The 24,797-nt window shown below is 40.0% G+C and overlaps 3 protein-coding genes across 7 annotated transcripts in view; 1 reads left to right on the forward strand and 2 right to left on the reverse strand.

Moving 5' to 3' along the window:
- LOC136871967 (alpha-crystallin B chain) overlaps positions 1–24,797 on the reverse strand; it is a 178,312-nt gene that overhangs the window by 19,655 nt on the left and 133,860 nt on the right. The gene's annotated exons all lie outside the window — the stretch shown is intronic.
- LOC136871976 (alpha-crystallin B chain-like) lies at positions 931–10,523 on the reverse strand. Of its 2 annotated transcripts, none has more exons than XM_067145759.2 (4): positions 10,453–10,523; positions 2,005–2,217; positions 1,702–1,923; positions 931–1,235 (listed from the first exon to the last, which is right to left on the reverse strand). In XM_067145759.2, exons 2-4 carry the CDS (start codon positions 2,215–2,217, stop codon positions 1,122–1,124), a joined length of 549 nt encoding a protein of 182 aa, XP_067001860.2. In that variant the 5' UTR covers positions 10,453–10,523; the 3' UTR covers positions 931–1,121. The 2 variants fall into 2 exon arrangements, with proteins under 2 accessions (XP_067001860.2, XP_067001853.2); XM_067145752.2 differs by having other exon boundaries at positions 10,355–10,480.
- LOC137496951 (kinesin-like protein Klp61F) overlaps positions 10,702–24,797 on the forward strand; it is a 298,626-nt gene continuing 284,530 nt past the window's right edge. For all 4 annotated transcript variants that reach the window (XM_068225129.1, XM_068225130.1, XM_068225131.1 and 1 more), the window contains exon 1: positions 10,702–10,831. In XM_068225129.1, the coding sequence (XP_068081230.1) occupies positions 10,770–10,831 (62 nt within the window). In that variant the 5' untranslated portion in view covers positions 10,702–10,769. The remainder of the gene's footprint in view (positions 10,832–24,797) is intronic.

Genomic DNA, 24,797 nt, shown 5'->3' on the forward strand with positions numbered 1-24,797 from the left:
ACACAAACCTCAGACACGTTTAAAATAATTTTCACCGACTGACTTCTCCAGTGAATAAATATTTCGATTAATTTTATGCGAGAGTCACTTTGTTACCAAAACATGATTCCCCATTCTTTATACACGCACACTAGTACCGCTAGCACACTGCCAAAGGCACTTTTCAACGGTGATGACCGATCTTTGGACAGAATGCAGACTATTATGCAACTGATCGTAACCGCGTCCGCCTGTGTGGCGTAGTGGTAAGCGTTATTAGCTTCCATCCCCAGAGAATGGGGAAGAAGTAGTTAATTTTATACATTCTCTAAACACTATATTTGTTTACTGTAGATAGCTAGTGGACAAAAGATGGGACCCTTCCAATCTTAGCACCTGCACAATTATCTATATCCGATTGTAATCAGGATAATTTTTAGAGAAAGTCACTTCTGCAACAAATTTTCGTGCCCAGTTGAGTTTAAAAAAAAAAAAAAAAAAAAAAAGAGGCCACAGAATTGCATTAAAGAGCTCTTGCAGAAAATAAAATCTAGAGCTTATATGCTACCTATTGCAACTGTATTTAGACACTTGTTGGTACAGGTACTTACTACCATTAAGATGTTAACGTATACGTGAATTGCAGCCAGCTAACAAACCTGAATCATCTACAAGGTCCCATAAAATTTAAAATGCAAAATATTGCAGGAAATGTCCACTATTGCATAAACAGTATGTGCTATTCAACTCAAATTTTTAAAGACATTCTAAAGTTCTAACAGTAAGCAGTTTGATGCAGTGAATTCTGTACTCCAAGTGCAACACCAAGTATGCCATGTAGACTTTTCCGTTGCGTCGTAAATAGGACATTGCAGAAGAGCCTCAAGGGTTAAGGAACATTGAAGGATACTCGTTTGTGCAATGTATGACAAATAAAAAGACACTTTTCTGTTTTTTGCAATTCTATATTATGGACCACATGTACAGTAAAACAATGGAACTACATAGCACATTCATAAATAATTACACAGTGCTCTCAATATAATTAAAAGTAATCTATAAAACTTAATATTCTTGAAAGTAGTTGCATTAGAAGCCAATTTTAACAAGTTTAACAAACACACAGTTGTCTGAAGGGGACATCACTGTACCATCGGTTCCTGTTCTTTTGTGCTTTGATTTGGACCTTGGGTGACAGCAGGTGCTCCCGTCTGGGTGATCGGAATAACACGCTCCCCTTCAGGTTGAGGCAAAGCCTAAAAAAAAAAAAAAAAAAAGATAATAAGCAATCACATTTGCAATTATGTGTAGCATACTCAGGATTGGCCGATTGGAGGGTGGGGGGGGGGAGGGGGGTTAGATACAAAATGATGGAACACAATGAATGTGCTTGTGCGTGTGCGGTGTACGCATGGAAGTGAATTACTGCGATATTCAGATTGCAGTACACTGAAAATGTAAAACCTAGATCAAGAACAATAAGTTAATTATATCAGCAGTTTTACAGCGAATGGTATATTCAGTATACAGTCTAAAATCCAAGTTTCCATGCTTCCTAGAAAATAGATTCAACAGATCTGTTCTACTGTTACTTTCCGAATGTTGTCGGTTTCCATTAATTTTTCTTTTTATAAAACTTTCATGGGGGTGTAACCTGTTCATTGCTTCGCCCCTGGTAATTATTAACAAAGCTAAACAAGATCAGTTATAAAATGCACATACCTTTCGGGGTGCTTCAATACTGAGAATCCCATCGGAAGAGAGTTTTGATGCAACTGCATTAGGGTCAACATCCTTTGGCAGCTTATACCGTCTCCGGAATTCGCGAGAGATGAATCCGTGCTCGTCCGGTCTCTCTTCATGCTTTCCTTCAACCAGGACAGAATCTGCTACAGTCTTGACAGCTATTTCCTCAGGTTTGAATTGTTTCACATCAATGTTAGCCTGAAAGAAAGAAAGAAAAATCTAAGAAATTTGTTGAAATTTGTTTTACCCTAAAGATATGAACAAGCAATAGCAATGTACCTTGAATCCATCCTTATCGTACTGAATGCTTGATACTCCGCTGTCACGGGCGGTCATTCGACGCCATGGTCTCAAGTACATGGAGTTACGTCGTGGAAACAGCACATCTTCGTCGAAGAGGCCCAAGCCAAAATTTTGATCGAAAAGTGACCTTGGGCGGAAAACGTCCCAGTCGCCAAAGAAGTCATTTAGCACGTATGGAGCAAGAGACATCTGAAACAATTTAGTTTTGTTATTGCTAAGTCTGGTGCAGCATCTGATGTTAAAAGAACATTGTTATGGAAGATGTTGCACGTGTCTAAAACCTTCGATCCAGCCAGGAAATTAACTCCAGACTCTTTGAGTAGAGGGCCACTGATTATGTATCGATGTACTTTAAAATACATTTTTTCTTTTAATGTTCCATTACAGTAGTAATATTACATGTAAAGGTACTTAGAAATAATGTTAATGGATTAGACAATTGTCCCTTTAGTAATTAATTTTAAGAATCTTTGTTTTTACTATAAGTGTTTTGATTTATGGCCAGTCTTTCTTCAGCATTTCTAAAGCGGACATGTCTTTTCCTTTATCTATGGTCTATCATTCGTTCACCTACAGGACAAAGACAATAGTCCTGTTTAATTTTGAAGGATGTACAAATACGACTTGATATGGTCATGTCCTGATAGCCTAGTCAAGTACCGATTCAAATCAAACTTAGTGTTATGTCGTACATGTTTGTTAAGTATAATCCAGATCCCTACTACGGTACTTGAAAAATTCTGCAATAAAAAATCCATATGCAAGTTTTTTAGTATAGCTGTGATACATATACCATACAAATTTTGTTACATTTGGCAGAATATTATGGGAGAAAAATGGGATTTAAATTTGAAATTACAATTGGCAGGAAAATTAAAGCAAAGTTCTAGTGAGAACTTCTTCCTGATCCATTATATAAAAGTCACCAGAACAGTATGCTTTTCCTTCCATTTCTTTCTTGGCAGCTTCTGTACAAATATTCGCAACTCGAAGCTTGTCTCTTCTTCAAAGAATGGCGGACACTGTTTCCCCTTCACGTCGCACAAGGGCTCCTATCTGGAGTTTTGGCAACTTCAGTACTATATTGTCTTGGTTGACCAATGAAATTACTTCCGACACAGCCATTACAATTTTATTCCCGGAAACAAAGATTTCTTTTGGGGTTTTTGATCAGATAACACTGGAGATTTGCATTAGCATTTTGTGTCTTCACAGCACTGCACCTTGCTAAAATGGATTCTGATGCCAGTCTCCTGTACACAGGCACAAGTTTCAACAAGACATCCATATTCAGTGGAGTGTGAACTGCTGACTCGTGCAAAACTTCAGCGGAATAACTTCGTAACAAGAAAAAAAAAAAAAAAACAAAAAAAAAACACTCAATCCTTTCTAATTCAGTCATTAAAAAAAACACCGGAATGTCCCAAATATCCATTTGTATCTCCGGAGTGTCGCCTTAATCTCGCCGGCACGGGATCTGGCTGGGCGAGTCTTCATTTCATCATCACGACGCGCAGGTCGCTTACGGCAGTTTAATCGAGACCTGCACCTGACGAGCCGAACATATCCTTGGATACTTCCGGCACTAAAAGTGTGTGTCGTCTCATAACTAGGGCCCGGATTCATATGCACTAAAAATTAAAACAAAATAAACTTAACCAAACGTTTTATTTTAATTTAACTCAGTATTAAATTGACCAAGGAGCCTCCGTGGCTCAGACGGCAGCGCGTCGGCCTCTCACCGCTGGATACCGTGGTTCAAATCCCTGTCACTCCATGCGAGATTTGTGCTGGACAACGCGGAGGAGGGACAGGTTTCTCTCCGGGTACGGTTTTCCCCGTCGTCTTTCATTCCAGCAACACGCCATTCTCATTTCATAGCATCTAACAGTCCTTACTAAATCACTTTGGGAGTGGCGACCCCATCGTACTAATAGCCTATATTTGCTTTATTTATGACATCCCAACCCGGTCAATGACTGGAAAACAGGTTTTAGGTTTTCGTTTTCATTTTCATTAAACTGACAAGCATGTTTCACTCTTTTTAAAATGATCCATGCCAGTAGGTTATCTAGAGTTTTTCACCGTTTTCAGTGGTCAATGACTTTCCGTTGTCGGACAGAATTCAATTTATACCCTGAAAATGATCGTTCTACATCGGCGGACGTAACTGGGCAATACTTGTACACTGGCATTGACTGCTCGGAACATTCTTCTGGTAAAGACTACCCGATTCCACGTATGTAGTTTCTTATGGATCGAATCTTCAGTCCTGGGTTTGGGTCGGACACCGCACTGAGTTTCGTTTTAACATTTCTCAAGTTTCAGAGACGCCATTTAAAAAAAAAAACTAATGGCGTTTTGAATTAACTGAAGGGATTCGTGCAGGGGTGCATCACGAGTTTCTAGGCCCTTAATCTCCTTCGAAAAGGAAAAATGCACATGGATGAAACTGATATCTTTACGTACAGTTTCAGATTTAAATGCGCGCTTCGCTATACGAACTCAAGCAGTATGACTCAAATAGTTTTAACTACGTATTTTACTTTATTAAATTTCTCCTGGTAGAATGATACTGCGGATAACCAAATGCTCAATCTTGTGAGATCAGGTTCCGTCAGAAGAGAAACCTGAGGCAGATGACTGTACAACTGTACACGAGCCGGTACTTTAGAAACCGTCTTTTACCCACTTGAAATTACTTTGTTGACAGATGGAAGGAGGGTACGTATCTCTTCTGCAATAGGATGCAATCCACGGGTCAAACATGTTACATGGATGAGATTTGGGAAAAATACTCGAAGAGACTGACCATCTTTCAACATAGACCTATACGAAGCTGCATCTATGACTAAAAGGCGCACTTCGTAACAATCACTCTCCGATTCATTAGGTCACAGAAGTCGCAGGGAATCGTTAACAAATCTTGCAACTGTAGAGTGGTAGGTTTTTTCTAGCACTTTGCACGAAAGTAAATGAGGTTTGCCAGGTTCTTCCGGACATAAATTTACCCACTATGAAGTTCGCAATGTATCGACCACAGAATCTGTTCTTACATCTACCGATATCCAGACACAGTCTCCTATGTCAGAACGTGTCGAATTAACTACAGAAGCGTTCAATGAAAGTAAATAGTTCTTCCTAAGGGTAGATTCATCTGGTATCCTTTGATCAGCACAATACTTTTCAAGAAACTAGCGTAGATGTGTATTATTCAATTTGTGCAGTGGAATGTTGCTGCATACAAAAGCTTTACAAATATCAGCGGAAAATTTACTAACTTCACACCGTGTTTTCACGTCTTTTGCGTATTCTTACTCTGCTCATTTGATGTGAGATGAAGTTTTTTCGAATGCTGTTCAATTTCAATTTTTTCAAAATCACATTTTACATTTGTTGCACACTTGACAGTATACTACATCACCGTCACTTGTATAGACACTATTGCTTGATATCTACTGTTTAATTAAGAGGACTTAGAGCTTTAGGCATTTTTACAGTTTAATCTGGTAAAACACTGCAGTAGACCAGCAATTTAACAGATGAACGCACATGTTTAAGCAAGCCTTGGGAGGCTACCGCAAAGATAAAGGAATGCCAGAAAGAAGGAAATTGCTATTGTGAAATGGGTCATTATCCGTGTACCTCCTTGTATTGTGACACTGAAAGCCTTTTTCTCGATCAGGGGAAGGCTTCTCGCGTGGCCAAGGGATGTACAACTCTAGAGTTCATTAGATTTATCATTTCATTCAAAAATCTTAGTCGATCATACACAAAAAAAAACTATACCTGTATATGCACTAACGTTCAAAATATGCATTTGCATATGCTTATATGCATTTTTAAAATATCCGGGCCCTACTCATAACTTACGAGCATCAAAATTCAGGATTTCCAAGAAGAGGATTAGTAAGAGTAGGTTTCTTTACATCGGCCAGTCTCTAAACTCACGAGCCGAACTAGTTCTTTGAATGGATAATGCCCATCCTATCCATGCAACAACTGTAAATATTTGAAAATGTAATCGGAATTGTGCGAAAAGTTCCATTGTCAGCGCCAGCCGGAACTGCGTGCTCTCTTGTAATTGGCACCTCATCAAGAGTTGAGCCTGTCGTGTAACCTCGCACAAAGTACTCGCGATAATAGGTTGAGAAACCTATGGACATCAGGTGCACACTTGGGCTGTTTCGCTTAAAACGCCGTTGTCGCTTGCAAAATAGCTTTACCGGCATACGCAGATGATAGTCTTATGACAAAACCATACCGTTTCGCCCGACCTTTTTTTCCTCTCTCTGCTTATAAAACCTATGACCGTTTTAGATTAAATTTAGTTTACCCTTTTGCAAAGTAATGAATTCCATATTGTGTACTGCTCGATGGCCGGCCCCGTGGTGTAGGGGTAGCATGCCTGTCTCTTAACCGGGGGCCCCGCGTTCGATTCCCGGCCAGGTCAGGAAATTTTATCTGGACCCGAGGGCTGATTCGAGGTCCACTCAGCCTACGTGATTAGAACCGAGGAGCTATCTGACGGTGAGATAGCGGCCCCGGTCTAGAAAGCCACGAATAACGGCCGAGAGGATTCTTCGTGCTGACCACACGACACCTCGTAATCTGAAGCCGTTCGGGCTGAGCAGTGGTCGCTTGGTAGGCCAAGGGCCTTCAAGGGCTGCAGTGCCATGGGGTTTGGTACTGTTCGATGATACCAAGCAGAATAACCGAGTAAAGATCAGCGTCATACTTTGAGGATTTGTTGCGGGGTAGGGCGATAATTCCTGTTAACATACATGGACTTGGGGTTGTGTTAAAAGTCCATAGACTAGTTTGATGCAGCCTCCATGCCACCCTATCCTGTGCTAACCTTTTCATTTCTACATAGCCACTACATCCTACATCTGCTTTAATCTGTCATATTCGTATCTTGGTCTGCCGGTACCGTTCTTACCATCTACACTTCCCTCATAAACCAACTGTACAAGTTCTGGGTGTCTAAGTTGTGCCCTATCATTCTATTTCTTCTGGTCAAATTTAGCCCAATCGATCTCTCACCAATTCGATTCAGAATCTCTTCATTCGTGATTCTATCTACCCATGTCCATCTTCAGCATTCTTCTGTAACACCGCATTTCAAAAGCTGCATCCCTCCTGCGGTCATTGCAGGTACTTTCTGCGCGAAGTCGAATTTTGAAACTCATTAGAACGTTAATTTAGCCATTTCATTTTTACGATTAGGACAATTTCACAACGATTTTATGTACGGTGCCATTCATAGTATTCTAATAATGATAAGATGTGGATTTATGCGACCTATAACAAGTTTTGTCGTGTTCACGAAAGAGAGAAATATTTCTTTATAACTGAAGTCAGAAATCGTGAGCGGTACTCAACATGTACAGAAAAAAAAAAAAAGCTTATGGCATTCAAGGATGCGACCAAAAATGAACTCTTCATAATATTAACAGACTGGCGTCGCGATTCCTTGGCTGACCCGCTAGTAACTAGGCCTTTGGTTGAAGAGGTTTCAGGTTTCGGTTCCTGGCCTTAATTCCCATGATTCGAGAACTAGGAGTTTCGTGTTGATAATGGCTAGGCACGCATTTTGAGATTTCTGGTCGCTGCGGTAGAAAACTCTCCGTCACAGGAATTTATGCCAAAGCGCGTGCAGAGACTTACAAACGACGTGTTTGTTACAGTCTTACAGATTTTATGAAGAGCTGTGCGATACCAGTTTTGTTTCGAGTAAGGTAATCGCAAAATATCCTAGGTTTATCAGATTTCGAGTGAAATCAGTTTACAAGAATGAAGTTATAAGACTAAAAGTTCAGTACAAAAGGAGATTGAGAAGAACTATACCGCCGCAGGGCTACGGAACATTTTATTGCCTATAGGCTATAGGGGCTACCCTCCCAGCCTTCCCACCTACACCTATATTTCTCCTCAAAATGTTGATTAAAAAAAACACAATTACGTTCAAGTACGTACAACTTCATATTCGGTGGACAAATTATTGTAATTTAGATACTAAGTTACGCGGTATTTTTTTCGCAAGTGCTTTAATGTGGCACTAAAACGAAGGTTTTCGGTCTCAAGGATGAGGAAGGGCCGTGTCCTTTAAAGGTACAGCCCTATATGAAACTGGGCTGCCGGCGGGGGGCATTCGAACACGTTCTCCAGATTGCAAGTTCGCAGTATACGAAGCTTAACGCTCAGCCAAGTCGCTTTGTACAGTCATGTCGGCAAGGAAATAGTTCTGCGATGATTATGATGATTGTTGTTTACAGGGGCCTAACATCCAGGTCATCGGCCCCTAATGGTACGAAATGAAATGTAATGACAAAAGTCTAAAAACCTCCACTGACCAGAATTCAAAACGTGAGGACGAATAATGTATATATGAAGTTAAAGCAATCAGTGGATCCGACGCGGAATGCCTCACATTCACAGAAACTGACGTAAAACTAGTATTACTGACAAAGGGACTGTCTCTGTAGCACCAGACGGAATCTATGATGCTTTTTGTCTAAAGGGGTACAAATTCCAAGTCACCCGTCCCTCAGAATGGTACTTACCGCTAGGAAGGTAGAACCACGACATTTGTCAAGTTGCGGTACTAATCAAAAGTAGCGTAGACTCGCGGTATTCCACACATTATGGTACTACTCAGAGATACTGAAAGTCGCACATGTAATACAGACCTATGGCGTTTGTACATTGTGGCTCCAATTAAAAGCAACTCAAACCTATGCTGTTCATCACATAAGTGTACTAACCACCGGGTTCCGCACTATCCCGTGGCGTTCCTCATATAGTGGGTAGACAGTGGCAAGCCAGAACAATGGTGTCGCTCATATAGTGGTACTAATCACAGGTGCTGTAAAAGCCGGCAACGCATTTTCGCTAGTATTCAGAAACCTATCTTGTACCCAACATAGTTGTACTAAGCGCAAGTAAAAGCTACCCATGGTCTTCCCCGCGTGGTGGTACTACTACTAATTACAAGTAGTCGCATGGTTCTAATTCGTTCATCCCTTGATCGCCCATTTTAGTCGCCTCTTACGACAGGCGGGGTATACCATGAGTGTATTCATCTGCGTCCCCCACCCACATGGGGTAAATAGGTCTGCGGTTGTGTCTGTATTCGTATTTTGTAACAAGGAGTTTCACTTTGAGACTAACCAATCGCGTAATCATACCTCGCATCTGTGCGCCCAGCGTAACGCACAACATTCATCCACGCCCAATATTCTATAATATAAATTGCCCAACAGAGAATACTTCTCCGCAGATTGAGTCTACGTCAGATGAAAAATACGGTCGAAAATGGAGTAAAGTCCAAGATTGTTCCATGAATCGCAAACTAGAACCAGTAAGGAGTGTTTGTTAAAACATTTTGGTTTTTACAGTTACATTCACGTTCCAGAAATAAAGACTTAGCACGGCATAATGTGTAATACATTATGATGAGAAGAACAAGGAGTACATTACATAATTAGAAGTTCGTAATTCCTGTGGTTATTAAAATACAGCTCATCAATTTACAAGATGCAATTGTAGGACAAATCACCATTAACAAAACGAAAATAAAATCGTACGACACATTTAATATCTCTGTCCTACGGAATTCTCCTTTGAATCTATTTACATATGTACACAGAAATTCGCAGAGGGAAGTTATCTGACACTCTTGTTTCAAAATGTAAATTATAACTACACAGTAACTAGTCAGTTTGGTAGGTCGGGACACGCGGAGGATGGCAACAATTCCTTCTGTATTACGGCTTATTTTATACAGAATGCCAATTCTTCGCACGGAAAGATTCATACCTTTATCAAACGTATTTCGGAAATTTCTTTTAAATTGTACAAGTTGTGTGCGTAAAAATTATTTTAAATTTTTTATCCAACCCGTAACAGTGATATTTGGAGTTCTCAATTCACATGAACAGACTCAACAACATTTAGAGTCTCAGAAAAAGATGCCCATGAAACAATTCAATACGAAAGTATTCGCCCAAGCACATAAGTATGCTAAGCCCCATTAAATGGAAATGAAATTTCACAGTACCTAAGACTTTAGTACCGTAAACTCTAGTTCTAAATTCAGTCCTAACTAAATTGGATTTAATTCACAGATATACCGGTATTTGCGGCTATCAAAATTAAACTAAGAGAGCTCGAAAAATATCGTCCCATTTACATAAGTTATAAGTAGGCCCTACATAAAATATCTTTTACGATAAAAGATTCGCATTAAAAAAACGCAAATCATACAGATCATTCGAAAAGTAAACTCCGCATAAATTGTAAAATGACACTCGTAAAAACTCACCTTGGTTCGATAGAAAACTTAAAAGTTCCGTACAAAAATCAAGCCTTTAAAGTACCGTTAAAAACCTCAAACTATTACTGTCGCACTTATATACTCACATTGGAATATTCTAGAAACGACGATTTTCGCTACAACCTTCCATCCGCGCAGCTCATTAGTAGCAATCGAAGGTCAGTGACATCGCTCATACTCAAAGCCTATTGGCTGAACAGCATTCGAGCCCACATCAGCTCAGGCACAGGGGAGAAGGGAGCGAAGAAGGGATGATTCCTGGCGGGAGGGAGGGAAGATTTGACAAAAGTCTGAATGAGAGTGAGCTGTTAAGTATTATATTAACGGCCGAAGTTGTTGGAACGTCCTGCTAGAATAATTGATATATTTGTGTGTTGTATTTAGTGGCATATCAGAAGATATTATGGATGTTAGCACAGGCAGCAAAGATAAAAACCAACACATTAAAGTGTTCGTGCGCGTGAGGTACGTCTAATAACAGTTAGTTCCATTTTGCTGTCCTTTGTTTATAATATGCATCTGAAGCATTTCTAGGTGAAGTTACTCTCCCAAATCAGTTCCGAATTGTTTGTTTAGGGATGTTATAATTTGGTTTGCTTGTTACTTGTCTTGTTTTGCAGAATGGTGTTTGAAGAATTATTAGTCAATTCTTGATTGTATAGTGTGATTCTGAACCCCCATAAGATATTTTTCTCTAGTGTTATTGTGCATATATATTCTTAAATGAGAGAATGTTAGTTTCAGAAATTTTACTCTAGAATGGGATAAAATCTAGGTTCCATTATGGATTGCTTAACAATATGAAGGCATTTAGAGTGGGAATGAGGTGTAACTTGGCTCCTGTTACGGCATAAATTACGTATTAACTACAATTCGGATCTTACAATACCTATCTGTATTTTGTGATTCCACTTGTATAGTGTGATCTGTCCCAGCGGTTTCAGTTACAGTCTCCTCGGTGCATGTCGCCTCCACTTTAGATACCCTATATCTTCCAATACGGGAACTGAATTTTTAAATAAAATAGAATTTGAATCAAACGGATTTCCATCGGGCTAAAATTGATCTTTCTTTGTAATAATGAGCCCCGCCATCAGTTAGTGAATACCTAATCCGAAATTATGGAATATTTGTCATTAACATTTACATGTATACTAAATAAAAAATATCTTGGGTACGGCAGTGCATTTAATATAAGCCTGCTGAACAGTAAATACCAATTTTGTATCCATTTTTACTTAAGAAACCTGAAACATCCGAGCTTCTTTAATTATGAATGTTGCAGGGAGCCATAGTTTATTACCTCACCTGTATCTACACACTTCACAGTTCAGTTGAAATTCTGAAGTGGACTGTCGGACCTCGCGTCACCAGTTAGAAGAGTATTTTTTTCAATACTTGTTGCGTGGTCAGTGTAAATAAAACTTCTCAAATGGCTGGTCCATTGCAGTTGTTAAGACCTACAGATGCTCAGTTGGGGTAATACGCTAGGAAACTACTAATGGAGATCGCAGTTTCTAATGCTTAATGTTAAATTTGTACCCTGAAAGCGTGGGAAAAGGAAAAAAAAAGTATTTCCTGAAGATCAGGTTAAATTATGTCAAAGAAGAATGATAAATGATCAACTTGCCGGAGATATACGAGCAGGAATAAGAAACATTTGTGCATGCAAGAGTACTAAAAATAAATCTGTAGCAATTGCATTGAGGATGAATGAATATCACAACTTCAGTGCCGGAATGATAGGTTCCAACATATGCTGCACGTGTTCATTTAGCCTATAATTATTTTTGTGAATACCAGTGTTCTGGATGAGTGAAAAGTAGTCTGCTTATGAATTGCGATGTATTTGTATAATTTTAGTGACAACAACAATGATTAAAGTAAAATTCGAGAGGATGTCTGCTTAGTGTGAACATGGAAGAAGGGCAGATATATTATTTTTTTTGCATTTTTAGATATTTTATATATTCACATTGATAGATTATTACATGCTGAATCAGATCGTTGCCTACGAGATACACCAAGGCCGGGAAATACAGCACACTAAACTTGTCTCGAGATACTTCCGACAAGCGCCGCTAGAGTTCTCTTTACTATTCTGTCTCGCGCGCTCATTGCAACACGTTGGTTTGCAAAAAACTATAAAATTTAATTAAAACCAGTAATTTCAGAGGACACCAAACAGATATAAGATAAAAAATAGACTAAGAGCAATTGTATGACTTATTTTCTAGAACGTAGGCCTTTGTCTCACACTGTGTTAAGACGAAATAAGTAACTTAATTCACGAAAACTTCGTGATCAATTAAGACAAATACATATCAGCAGCATTAATGTTCAAATGATCACAAGAAACAATTCATTTAATCTCATAGAATATTATCTATAATGTATGACGTACCGATACATAAGATTAGCTTACCTGAGGTGCAGGAAGTTATCAAAATTTCAGCACTTTGCGGTTCAGGGATTTCCTTCGGAAATTCTTGAACGCATCATCCTGATCGGAAATTTTCGATGAAGTTCAGATATCTTAAAACGTTTTTCTGATTTCATTGCCCGTATCCTACTTCTCAATTTAAATATTGTTTCCCTTACCCTGGTATTTGACTTTCTCGTCAATAAATATTTCGATTTAAAAGAGCTACTCGTAGACTTTCCCTTACATAGTAACGAGACTTGTAACCCTTTTTCGTTTGTGACTGGTGTAGAACCGTTATTTGTTGAAGATATATCATTATCTGAATCAGAAATTCTACTAAATTTTGATGGTACGTCATTTCTGGGAGTTGGATTCTTCCTGCGCTTGTTACTGTTCTGTTTATGAACAGGGTACACACTAAAAACAGAAGGAACTTTGTTGGGAAGAATTCGCTTGATTGATGTGCTTACACTAAAATCTGACTTTTTTTTTTTTTTTTTTTTTTACGTCGCACAGACACAGATATGTCTTATGGCGACGATAGGACTGGAAAGGGCTAGCAGTGGGAAGGAAGCATCCGTGGCCTTAATTAAGGTACAGCCCCAGCATTTTCCTGGTGTGAAAATGGGAAACCACGGAAAACCATATTCAGGGCTGCCGACAGTGGGGTTCGAACCTACTATCTCCCGAATACTGGATACTGGCCGCACTTAGGCGACTGCACCTATCGAGCTCGGTGAATCTGACGTATTAAAATGCGAGCTACACACTCGATAAGAATTGTTAGGTACCTAAAGACATCCTAGTTTATCACCTTGCCTCCACTTCTCTCTTAAACCGCGCTCCGAAGGGAAGCTATGAAACGTCACATTTTCTTGCTTTTTAGCAGTATCGGAAGTACACAGAGGTACACAACAGTTCGCCATCTTCTCAACCTCACATACACACACCGACAAAAAAAATACTGACAACAAATTGCACAAAATCAACACATCATCATTATTAGTCCGCACATCGCAATGTTAAAAGTCCGCCAAGAACAGAACGGAAACCTGACATCTAGCGGCCAAGCCGTGAACACGGTCAGGCCGCTTTTTCAGCGGCAAATTGCTTCCTATTTCCCGGCCTTATATATCTCGTAGGCAACGATCAGATTGAGATGACTGTACACGTTTGCCAACCAATTTTTTATTATATAAAGCTTCTGCTAGTAAAAGTAACTAGATATGACCAAAAATGACACTAAAACATTTGCATAGAGACATCTGTTAAGAGGACGAGAGGTTCTAAACATTACGATGTCTGTACTGTTTGACAGGGCTGATAAATCTACATTTAAGTTTCTGGAAACTTGTTTAAAGTTAATAGCGCAGTTAAAGTTACAAGTGCATTTCGGCAACTTGCAGATAACTGGTGTACCAGAAGCTGGCCACTAAATCTGTTTTTATGAGGAATGGTTAAAAAAATTCCCCACTGACCGTGACTAGATTTGTGTTGATTTAGGCAAATGCTATCAATTTGATTTTCTTTCAAATCTCAATATTGAAAGTTTATATGGAAACAGTCATTTACCTTAAGTTCCACAATGGTAAATAAACCCCATTGTCATAAGGCAGCAGGAATAGATGAAATTAGACCTGAAATGGTGAAGTATAATGGGAAGGCAGGGATGAAATGGCTTCGTAGAGTAGTAAAATTAGCGTGGAGTGTTGGTAAGGTACCTTCAGATTGGACAAAAGCAGTAATTGCACCTATCTATAAGCAAGGGAACAGGAAGGATTGCAACAACTATCGAGGTATCTCATTGATTAGTATACCAGGCAAAGTATTCACTGGTATCTTGGAAAGGAGGGTGCGATCAGTCGTTGAGAGGAAGTTGGATGAAAACCAGTGTGGTTTCAGACCACAGAGGCTGTCAGGATCAGATTTTCAGTATGCGCCAGGTAATTGAAAAATTCTACGAGAGGAATAGGCAGTTGTTTGTTTCGTAGATCTAGAGAAAGCATATGACAGGGTACCGAGAGAAAAGATGTTCACTATACTGGGGGACTATGGAATTAAAGGTGGATTATTAAAATCAATCAAAGGCATTTATGTTGACAATTGGGCTTCAGTGAGAATTGATGGTAGAATGAGTTCTTGGTTCAGGGTACTTACAGGGGTTAGACAAGGCTGTAATCTTTCACGTTTGCTGTTCGTAGTTTTCATGGATCATCTGCTGAAAGGTACAAAATGGCAGGGAGGGATTCGGTTAGGTGGAAATGTAGTAAGCAGTTTGGCCTATGCTGATGACTTGGTCTTAATGGCAGACTGTGCCGAAAGCCTGCAGTCTAATATCTTGGAACTTGAAAATAGGTGCAATAAGTATGGTATGAAAATTAGCCTACAATTTATTAAAATTCGCATCCACCTTATTCAATACCAAAAATGTTGTTAAGATGAAATTACAACATGTATATTTATTTTATCAGGACTAGTTTCGACCCTTTATATTGCGTCATCATCAGCTGATATACACTGGAAACATATATAAGTTTATCTACGTCACACACATTATAAAAACTATGATAAAGATTTAAATACCATATTATAATTATACTATTTCCGAGTCCATATTGTCCAAGACTTGCAATTATTAAACTTTGGATTGCTAAAATCTGATGCAATTTGGTTTAAATAGTCATTAAAATTAAACAAAACTAATGATAAAATCACGCACGATCTTCTTAAAAACATTCACTTTGACGTTTAAAAAAAAGTTTTTGTAGAACCATATTAAAACAATTCAATAAAGTCCTCAGGCTATTGCCATGTAGTGAACATAATGTCGCAGAATAAGGTTAAACAATCTTCTTAAATGACGTGACACTGTTTGACACTTCAAAATCTTTTAAAACCATATTACGATTATTCTATAAAATCTTGAAAATGTTGAAATGTGGCGATCGTGAAGAGGCGGACTCAGAAGCCGGTGCTTTATGAAGTTACCAATTATTTCATTCTCAGTTCAATGCGGACCTGAAATTAATATGAATATATTAACCCTCACTTTAACTGAAAAAGTGTGAAACTTTACGTCTTGTAACGTGACTCGCCTCGTGAGATCGCTGTCCTTGCAAAGCACCGTGTAGCTAAGTGAACCTTGTTGTCAGCAATCCAGTGTCCAAGGTTGGTATCGGGTCAAAGAGGGGTAATAGGGGAAGGAGGGAGGAGCAACGGAGGGGCGGCAACCTGTTGGAGCTCTGGAGGGCGTGATCGTGGAAGGCAGTATGTAAAGCTACTGCGCATAATATGAAAAACCGTCTAATTGTCCGGTATATGTATATTTTTAAAAAACTCAATAAGAAAATCAAAAAGAATATTTGGTTTTTCGGAAATTTCATTTAAATTAAAATTTGGATTAAAATACTGATCTAAATGTATATAACAGCCCTCCGTAATATCCAGCAAATTACCTTCCCCTCAGCTCTCCAAAATTTCAATGTCTTGTTCTATAGAAGTGAATTTATGTTGAGCTGAGAATGAAATAATTGGAAACTTCATAGAGCACCGGCTTTTGAGTCTGCCTCTTTTCACAATCGTCACATTTCAACATTTTGAAGATTTCATAGAATAATTTTAATATGGTTTTAAAAGATTTTAAAAGATGTTGTGGTTAATGTTTGTGGGTTACTGTAGTCACGTCCTAGTTCGTGAACCATGGGCAACGGCTGAGTGGCCTTGTAAGTGGTCCTGAGAGTCGGGATGCCAGTTGCTATGGAATGGGAGTGGGCATCTCGGACATATTCTGAGTCGTGGCCCTCCTTGTGCTCAGGCCATGAATTTACCGAGCTCAGAACACTTTAAGCAGGCCTCGGACCTATGGAAGTAATGGAGTCCCACTCCCATTTGACAGGCGAGGGACTCCTTGGAAACAACTTGGCGAACGAAATGGAATTCGATGGGGAGCTATCAATATTAATGGGGCTTATGGAAGAAAGAAGGTAGAATTGCCTGAGTCAGCAAAGAGGATGCATCTGGATGTGCTAGGAGTAAGTGATATTCGGGTAAGGGGAGATAATGAGGAAGAAATAGTAGATTATAAAGTGTACTTAAGGGGTGTTAGAAAGGGAAGGGCAGAGTCTGGGGTAGGGCTCTTTATCAGGAATACCATTGCACGCAACATAGTTTCTGTTAGGCACGTAAATGAGCGAATGATGTGGGTAGATTTGTCAGTTGGAGGAATTAGGACAAGAATTGTGTCCGTGTATTCACCATGTGAGGGTGCAGATGACGAAGTTGACAAGTTTTATGAAGCATTGAGTGACATCGTGGTCAGGGTCAACAGCAAGGATAGAATAGTGCTAATGGGCGATTTCAATGCGAGAGTTGGGAATAGAACTGAAGGATACGAAAGGGTGATTGGTAAATGTGGGGAAGATGTGGAAGCTAATAGGAATGGGAAGTGTTTGCCGGACTTTGTGCTAGTATGGGTTTAGCTGTTACGAATACATTCTTCAAGCATAAGGCCATTCACCGCTACACCTGGGAGGCTAGGGGTATCAGATCCATAATAGACTATATCTTAACAGACTTTGAATTCAGGAAATCTGTTAGGAATGTATGAGTTTTTTGCGGATTTTTCGATGCTACAGACCACTATCTGATCTGTAGTGAACTAAGTATCTCTAGGCCTAGGGTAGAGAAAGTGAAATCTGTCTGCAAACGAATAAGGGTAGAAAATCTCCAGGACGAGGAAATTAGAAGTACATGGATATGATTAGTGAGTTTCGAACAGTAGACAGTAAGCAGGTTCAGGATATAGAAAGTGAATGGGTGGCATACAGGGATGCTGTATTAGAAACAGCTAGGGAATGCCTAGGAACAACTGTGTGTAAAGATGGGAAAAGGCGAACATCTTGGTGGAATGATGAAGTGAGAGCAGCCTGTAAACGTGAAAAGAAGGCTTATAAGAAATGGCTCCAAATAAGAGCCGAGGCAGACAAGGATTTGTACATAGATGAAAGAAACAGAACGAAACAAATAGTTGTTGAATCCAAAAAGAAGTCATGGGAAGATTTTGGTAATAACCTGGAAAGGCTAGGTCAAGCAGGAGAGAAACCTTTCTGGACAGTAATAAAGAATCTTAGGAAGGGAGGGAAAAAGTAAATGAACAGTGTTTTGAGTAATTCAGGTGAACTCATAATAGATCCCAGGGAATCACTGGAGAGGTGGAGGGAATATTTTGAACATCTTCTCAATGTAAAAGGAAATCATCATGGTGGTGTTGCAAACAGCCAAGCTCATGGGGAGGAGGAAAATGATGTTGGTAAAAGTATGCTTGAGGAAGTGGAAAGGATAGTAAATAAACTCCATTGTCATAAGGCAGCAGGAATAGATGAAATTAGACCTCAAATGGTGAAGTATAGTGGGAAGGCATGGATGAAATGGCTTCATAGAGTAGTAAAATTACCGTGGAGTGTTGGTAAGGTACCTTCAGATTGGACAAAAGCAGTAATTACACCTATCTATAAGCAAGGGAACAGGAAGGATTGCAACAACTATCGAGGTATCTCATTGATTAGTATACCAGGCAAAGTATTCACTGGCATCTTGGAAGCGAAGGTGCGATCAGTCGTTGAGAGGAAGTTGGATGAAAACCAGTGTGGTTTCAGACCATAGAGAGGCTGTCAGGATCAGATTTTCAGAGGTGCCAACTATTACGAATTGTCCGTAATTATTATGGGTTTCACCTCACGATTACGGAATTACGGTCAAATGGGAAATTATTACGGAAAACTGACATCACGAAAAAATAATTTTCTACGGAAACAAAGAGAAGAAGGAAAAATGTTCAATCCTTTCGAGCCTTTCTCCTAAATCGTGCTCGTTTCAATGCTTGTGAGTTGGCAACGATACTTATTCGATCGTGACTTCCTTTTGATACCCATAAGCGTTGTAAAATTCATTGTGAATGAAGGAGCTCAGGCGCTGCTCTTCTCCACTATAAATCCTACAGTAATGTTGCATTTGCTGTGTCAAGTGTACTTGACAGTTGACAGGAAGATTGAGAAAGAAGTGAGGCCTACCTTAAGCACATCTGCACAGGAATCTCTTATGGTTCAGAAGACGACAATGTTATCGAAGTGGGAAGGATGCTTCAAGAAAAACTACACTGAAAAACAGCTGCTGCGTGAGAAACAAGCTACAAGGAATGTTTTATCACAGAACTAACAGGTTGCGCACAAATGTTATTGTGATATACTTTCGAATAGATTGCTAGAGGGAGGGGGCAAAAGGGGTGTCATTATCGGGAAGGAAGGAACATGCTTTGGACTTGACTCGAAATTTTTCTCGGGGGCGGAGGGTGATTACTGATAATCCACTTCAAAGGTTGGCACCTCTGGATTTTCAGTATGCGCCAGGTAATTGAAAAATGCAACGAGAGGAATAGGCAGTTGTGTTTGTTTCGTAGATCTAGAGAAAGCATATGACAGGGTACCGAGGGAAAAGATGTTCACTATACTGGGGGACTATGGAATTAAAGGTAGATTATTAAAATCAATCAAAGGCATTTATGTTGACAATTGGGCTTCAGTGAGAATTGATGGTAGGAGTTCTTGGTTCGGGTACTTACAGGAGTTAGACAAGGCTGTAATCTTTCACCTTTGCTGTTCCTAGTTTACATGGATCATCTGCTGAAAGGTATAAAATGGCAGGGAGGGATTCAGTTAGGTGGAAATGTAGTAAGCAGTTTGGCCTGTGCTGACGACTTGGTCTTAATGGCAGACTGTGCCGAAAGCCTGCAGTCTAATATCTTGGAACTTGACAATAGGTGCAATGAGTATGGTATGAAAATTAGCCTCTCGAAGACTAAATTGATGTCAGTAGGTAAGAAATTCAACAGAATTGAATGTCATATTGGTGATACAAAGCTAGAACAGGTCGATAATTTCAAGTATTTAGGTTGTGTGTTCTCCCAAGATGGTAATATAGTGAGATTGAATCAAGGTGTAGTAAAGCTAATGCAGGGAGCTCGCAGTTGCGATCAGCAGTATTCTGTAAGAAGGAAGTCAGCTCCCAGACGAAACTATCTTTACATCGGTCTGTTTTCAGACCAACTTTGCTTTACGGGAGCGAAAGCTGGGTGGACTCAGGCTATCTTATTCGTAAGTTAGAAGTAACAGGCATGAAAGTAGCAAGAATGATTGCTGGTATAAACAGGTGGGAACAATGGCAGGAGGGTACTCAGAATGAGAAGATAAAGGCTAATTTAGGAATGAACTCGATGGATGAAGCTGTACGCATAAACCGGCTTCGGTGGTGGGGTCATGTGAGGCGAATGGAGGAGTATAGGTTACCTAGGAGAGTAATGGACTCTGCTATGGAGGGTAAGAGAAGTAGAGGGAGAACAAGACGATGGTTAGACTCCGTTTCTAACGATTAAAGATAAGAGGTATAAATGAGGCCACAACACTAGTTGCAAATCGAGGATTGTGGCGACATTTAGTAAATTCTCAGAGGCTTGCAGACTGAACGCTGAAAGGCATAACAGTCTATGATTATGTATGTATGTATATTTTGCAATGTGTTGAATGGTGGAAAATCCCTCACTCTATTTTATTTGTTTGTCTGAAGACAAAATAAGGAACTACATCGAAGATGAATCTCTTAGTGACATTAGTATTTCTGAGAATAGTGGTAATGATTCTATTGATTTTTTGGATGATGACCTTCGTATTTGTAGTGAAGGTTAAGAAGATATGTCAAAAGCTAAGGTGATGGTGGGAGATGTTGAACATACATTCGTGTGGAAATAGTGTATGCCTGGGGATAGTCTGCAACCTAATATAATTCCATTTACAGGAAATCCTGGTGTTAGGGTTGGATTATTACCAGAGGCGAGTGCGATTGATGTTTTGAACTGTTTCTAACGGATGAAGTTGTAAATTTGATAGTGACCGGAACAACTTCGTATGCTAAAAGTGCATTGAAGAACTTGTAAATAAATCTCTGCATACAAGGGAACAGTTTTGGAAAGAAACTGTTACGAAATTCGGCATTTTATTGTGTTAGTGTTGTTGGTGGGAATAATAAAAACACTAAAATAAAAATGTATTGATCACAGTATTCTCAAAACACCAATATTTTATACCATGTCACAGGCCTACTGTAAATAAAAGTGTAAGTTTTTATTAACCTTGAATAATATATGAATGTGTTCCTTTAATAATTGTTACTCATTCCCTGCTTCCTAAAAATAATTTCCTCTGAAAAAACTCGCCTTTTTGCGCAGGTCTGCCAGAACTCGTCACTGAAGGGGAACATTCTACATCCAGCATCATCGTATACAATTTCCTACACAACTTAAGTGTTTCCAGTGCTTAACACTACAGCTTACAGTACTATAAGTTGAGCTTACTACTAGCTTAACATTACAACTGATAACAAAGTAAAGTAAAAAAAAAATAGGTAATTACATTACAACCACAACAGGAGTACAACAAGCAATTCCCTGGAAAGAGAATACCGCAAGAAATACTAGTTTCACAATCTAAACCAAGCAGAAAATCACAAATTCGCTGTCCATAATTTAACTTTTCACTTTATACTAGCACTAATGGTCTTCTTAAATGGCTTGATACCAGAAGGGAATCTATCAGACTGCTGCAGGCAATTTATTCAAATTCCTTATGGTCCTGTTTATGAAGGAAAACTTGCCCATGTCCGTATGCTGGTTTCTGGCCCTAATTTCATGCTTATGATCATTTCTCGATAATTATGAGGGAGGTTCCAACCTATTCCCAATACTACGCCACTAGCCCCCCCCCCCCATCCCCCCCAAAAAATTGAGTTCTCAGCCCGGAGGCCGGTTTGGACCACAACAGCTCCATTAGCTGTTATATGGCTCAAGTGTCACTGAAGAGACATACTAAGTAAATGAGTGAATTAGTTTCTCATTGCTTTCCTCATAAACCAAACTAAATTCAGAAAATTAGTCAAGTCACCGCTCTGCTGACCATCCAAGCACTATCACCAACAAAGCCTAATCGGAAGGTCACAAGAAAAGCCACAGTGAGAAGAGGAAGAGATATTGAGAGAAGAAAAAGGCAGCGGCATCAGTTAAGTTCAGTCGCATTCCTTAGTTGGGCATAACTATAGCTCATTTCTTATAAGTTTCGACTCGACATTTGAGCGTCGCCTTATGGCGGAGGCTAAGTGAATTAATAAACAGGCGATCACTCCGATAGAACGCGTTACTCTAGTTCCAGTTACCAGTGTTGTCGATCTGTTGTTTACTATAACCAGGTGCTATTAGTTGTGTGTTGTATTGTGTTCAGTTCTTTTTGCGGTCTTAGTTCAATCGGTCATTTTTGGCAAAGCACTAACAATGACAGCTAGAAATAATCAGTTGATTGAGTGAAGGAGCACAATAATTCGGTTCGCGATGGCATGAGGAAGGGAGGGGGGTAATCTCGTGCATCTTGGGAAACAAAACAAACCCTAGTACCCAGTTTATGTGGTGGATGAAATAGCCAGGAGGCTTTCCACCATACCATTACCATTTTAACGCCATAGGACTGATTTGGGCCCAACTGGAGGATTAGCCTATGTAGTTGCGAATGAGACTCTTCACAGCTTTGGAAGTTGTAAGACTTCTTTGGGAAGCCGTAGGCCGTGTAAGTGCAGGTTGTGACACACAGTCCGAGATAAGTGAAGCTTGGGAGAGGGGAAAGTATAACAGACAATTATGTTCAAGATGTTATCTCGTTACGGTCAAGTGAGAGTAAAACCTCGACAATGACGGTGCCGATAGTGACTCAGAGATGATTGGTGTGTTCCATTTGTGGGGTCCTTCCTCAGAATTCGAATTCTCGACAGATAAACTCTGAGAAAATGTAATGTAATTTCTACTTGCCATTCAGAAGAGCTTGTGTTGCTAATCGATTCTGCACCGGTAATTGTCGGTGGTAAGCAAAAAAGGTGCAGGCCAAAAGATCAGAGCATTTTACCACTAGGGCGACGAACATAATAGATAAATAAGAGCGGGCCAGGGCTAATTGCTATTCCAAAATTTATTGATTTGAACAAACCAAACATATTATAGCAATAAGTAAAATACACTCAGTTACAATAGCCAGAGATACTGACTCTGTTTAGGCACATAGTCTTCCACAGTGGACCAGCCCCATAACCAAGCAACAGGTTCTCCAAAATTTTTGAGGAGGAGAGCCTCCAACATCCGCTTAACTCATTAGAAAGATTAAGAAAGAACAAGAGTTAGATAAGTATTACATAAATATTCTCCGTCAGACACAAAGCTTGCTAAACGCATAATTCTGAAGGTCGAACCCAGGAAGCGGAAGGCTTCCTGTGAAAGAAAGTTGAGACTTCAACCACGACCTTGTAAGGATTCTCAGTCCTTTTCAGATACATTGCTTCACTTCAAAGAGGGCGGAAGAACATACTATGCCCAATCACCGTAAAAACTTACAAACATACCAAACGGTGGCTCAGCCATCCAGCAAACATTATAAAAATTATTATAACAAACTAGAAATGACCCAGTTGAAACTGGCATAACGGCCTAGTCAAGTGACTCGCATTCTGCGATATAAGGAACCAGCCTCAGCGAGGCAGTCTCTTCAGTATATACGTAGCAGGCACAGACTCTTATTGGGCAAGCCAAGATATCCGGGGCATGTCAGCGTGCGCATGGAAGGAAGAAGTAGGCCAGCCAACATAAATGAACAGGGGTGCTGCGAGGTGGAAGAAAACTTCCTTTACCCTGCAGCCATAAAGAGGGGAAAGGGGCAAGAAATATTTATTAAGAACACACAGAAAGATAACACAAATAACAGTTAATTCAGAACGACCTGCAGGAGCTCATAAAATGCAAAATAGAAAAGGCGAACGGTGAGGGGGGGTAAAATTCATGCACAGACCTCCCTCCCAAAACCCCAACCAGGTTGGGAAAGTTTGTTTCTCTTTTTACACATGAATATTCTTGAGGTAGAGTTCTTTACTTGCAGATAGATAAATATCATCTTACATTACAGCAAATAAAATAAGACATATTCCTGCTTCACAATTTGTTAACAATGAAAGATGAGAAAACAGGCTGTCAATATTCATATCCCGGGATAGACAAAACAATTTTTCATAAATCATGAAAGGAGTTCCAACACAATCGCTGGGCGAAAACTTAAGCCGTCAAGGCCAGACAAGACATGGGCCAAAGAAAACCCTAAGTTCGTAATCGTGCAAAACTTGCAGCAAGCAGCCACTAGAAGGCTTGGAGAGAGCTATCGGAGCATGCGTCCCTGTAATAGCAGTGGAGACTGGCTGAGGTAGTCCATAAAGTAACAGGGGCCAGAAGAAACGGCCTGAGGAGTCGATGTACGTCAGAGAGTAGCTCACATGAGGGGCCCTTCCCATGGGCTCTGGGCGAAGATTCACTCCATAACACTGGAACACAAATCAAAAGGCCAGCAATTGTCCAACACAAGCCGATTAGGTAGAAGGAGGGGGACCGTAAAGGCGACCCGGACCGTTACCAGGCGTGGAGGGGAAAGGCAGATATAGGACTCCGGGAGGGCTCACATGTCAGTCAAAAAACCCACCTACAAAATAAGGGAGATATGAGACCTCCAAATAAGCAAATTACAAAGTCAAAAGGAAAATGTACACAGAAAAATTTAGCATAACAGGTAGCACAAGCACACTCCAAACAAATAAAAGAAAAGGCCACTAAGCAGGTTTAACTCTGTAGAGGTGAACGCGAAAAGCCCCCTCCGTCCTGGGGTCCCTCGCCAACAGGGTGACCAGAGTAAGAAACTCAAGAATGTGGAAGGGGCCGTGAAAATGAGGAGCCAACTTTCCAGAGGGAACAAAATTCTTAATAAATACATTATCCCCGACAGCCAGGCTGGTAGCCTGATGTCTTTAATATGCCACAAATTAGAAAGCGGGGAGTTCGGAACAAACGAAAACGGGGGGGAGTGGTGCACCTGGTGCACAGCGGAG

Source organism: Anabrus simplex, chromosome 1 (genome assembly GCF_040414725.1).
Source record: "Anabrus simplex isolate iqAnaSimp1 chromosome 1, ASM4041472v1, whole genome shotgun sequence".
NCBI classification, from domain to species: Eukaryota; Metazoa; Arthropoda; class Insecta; order Orthoptera; family Tettigoniidae; genus Anabrus; species Anabrus simplex.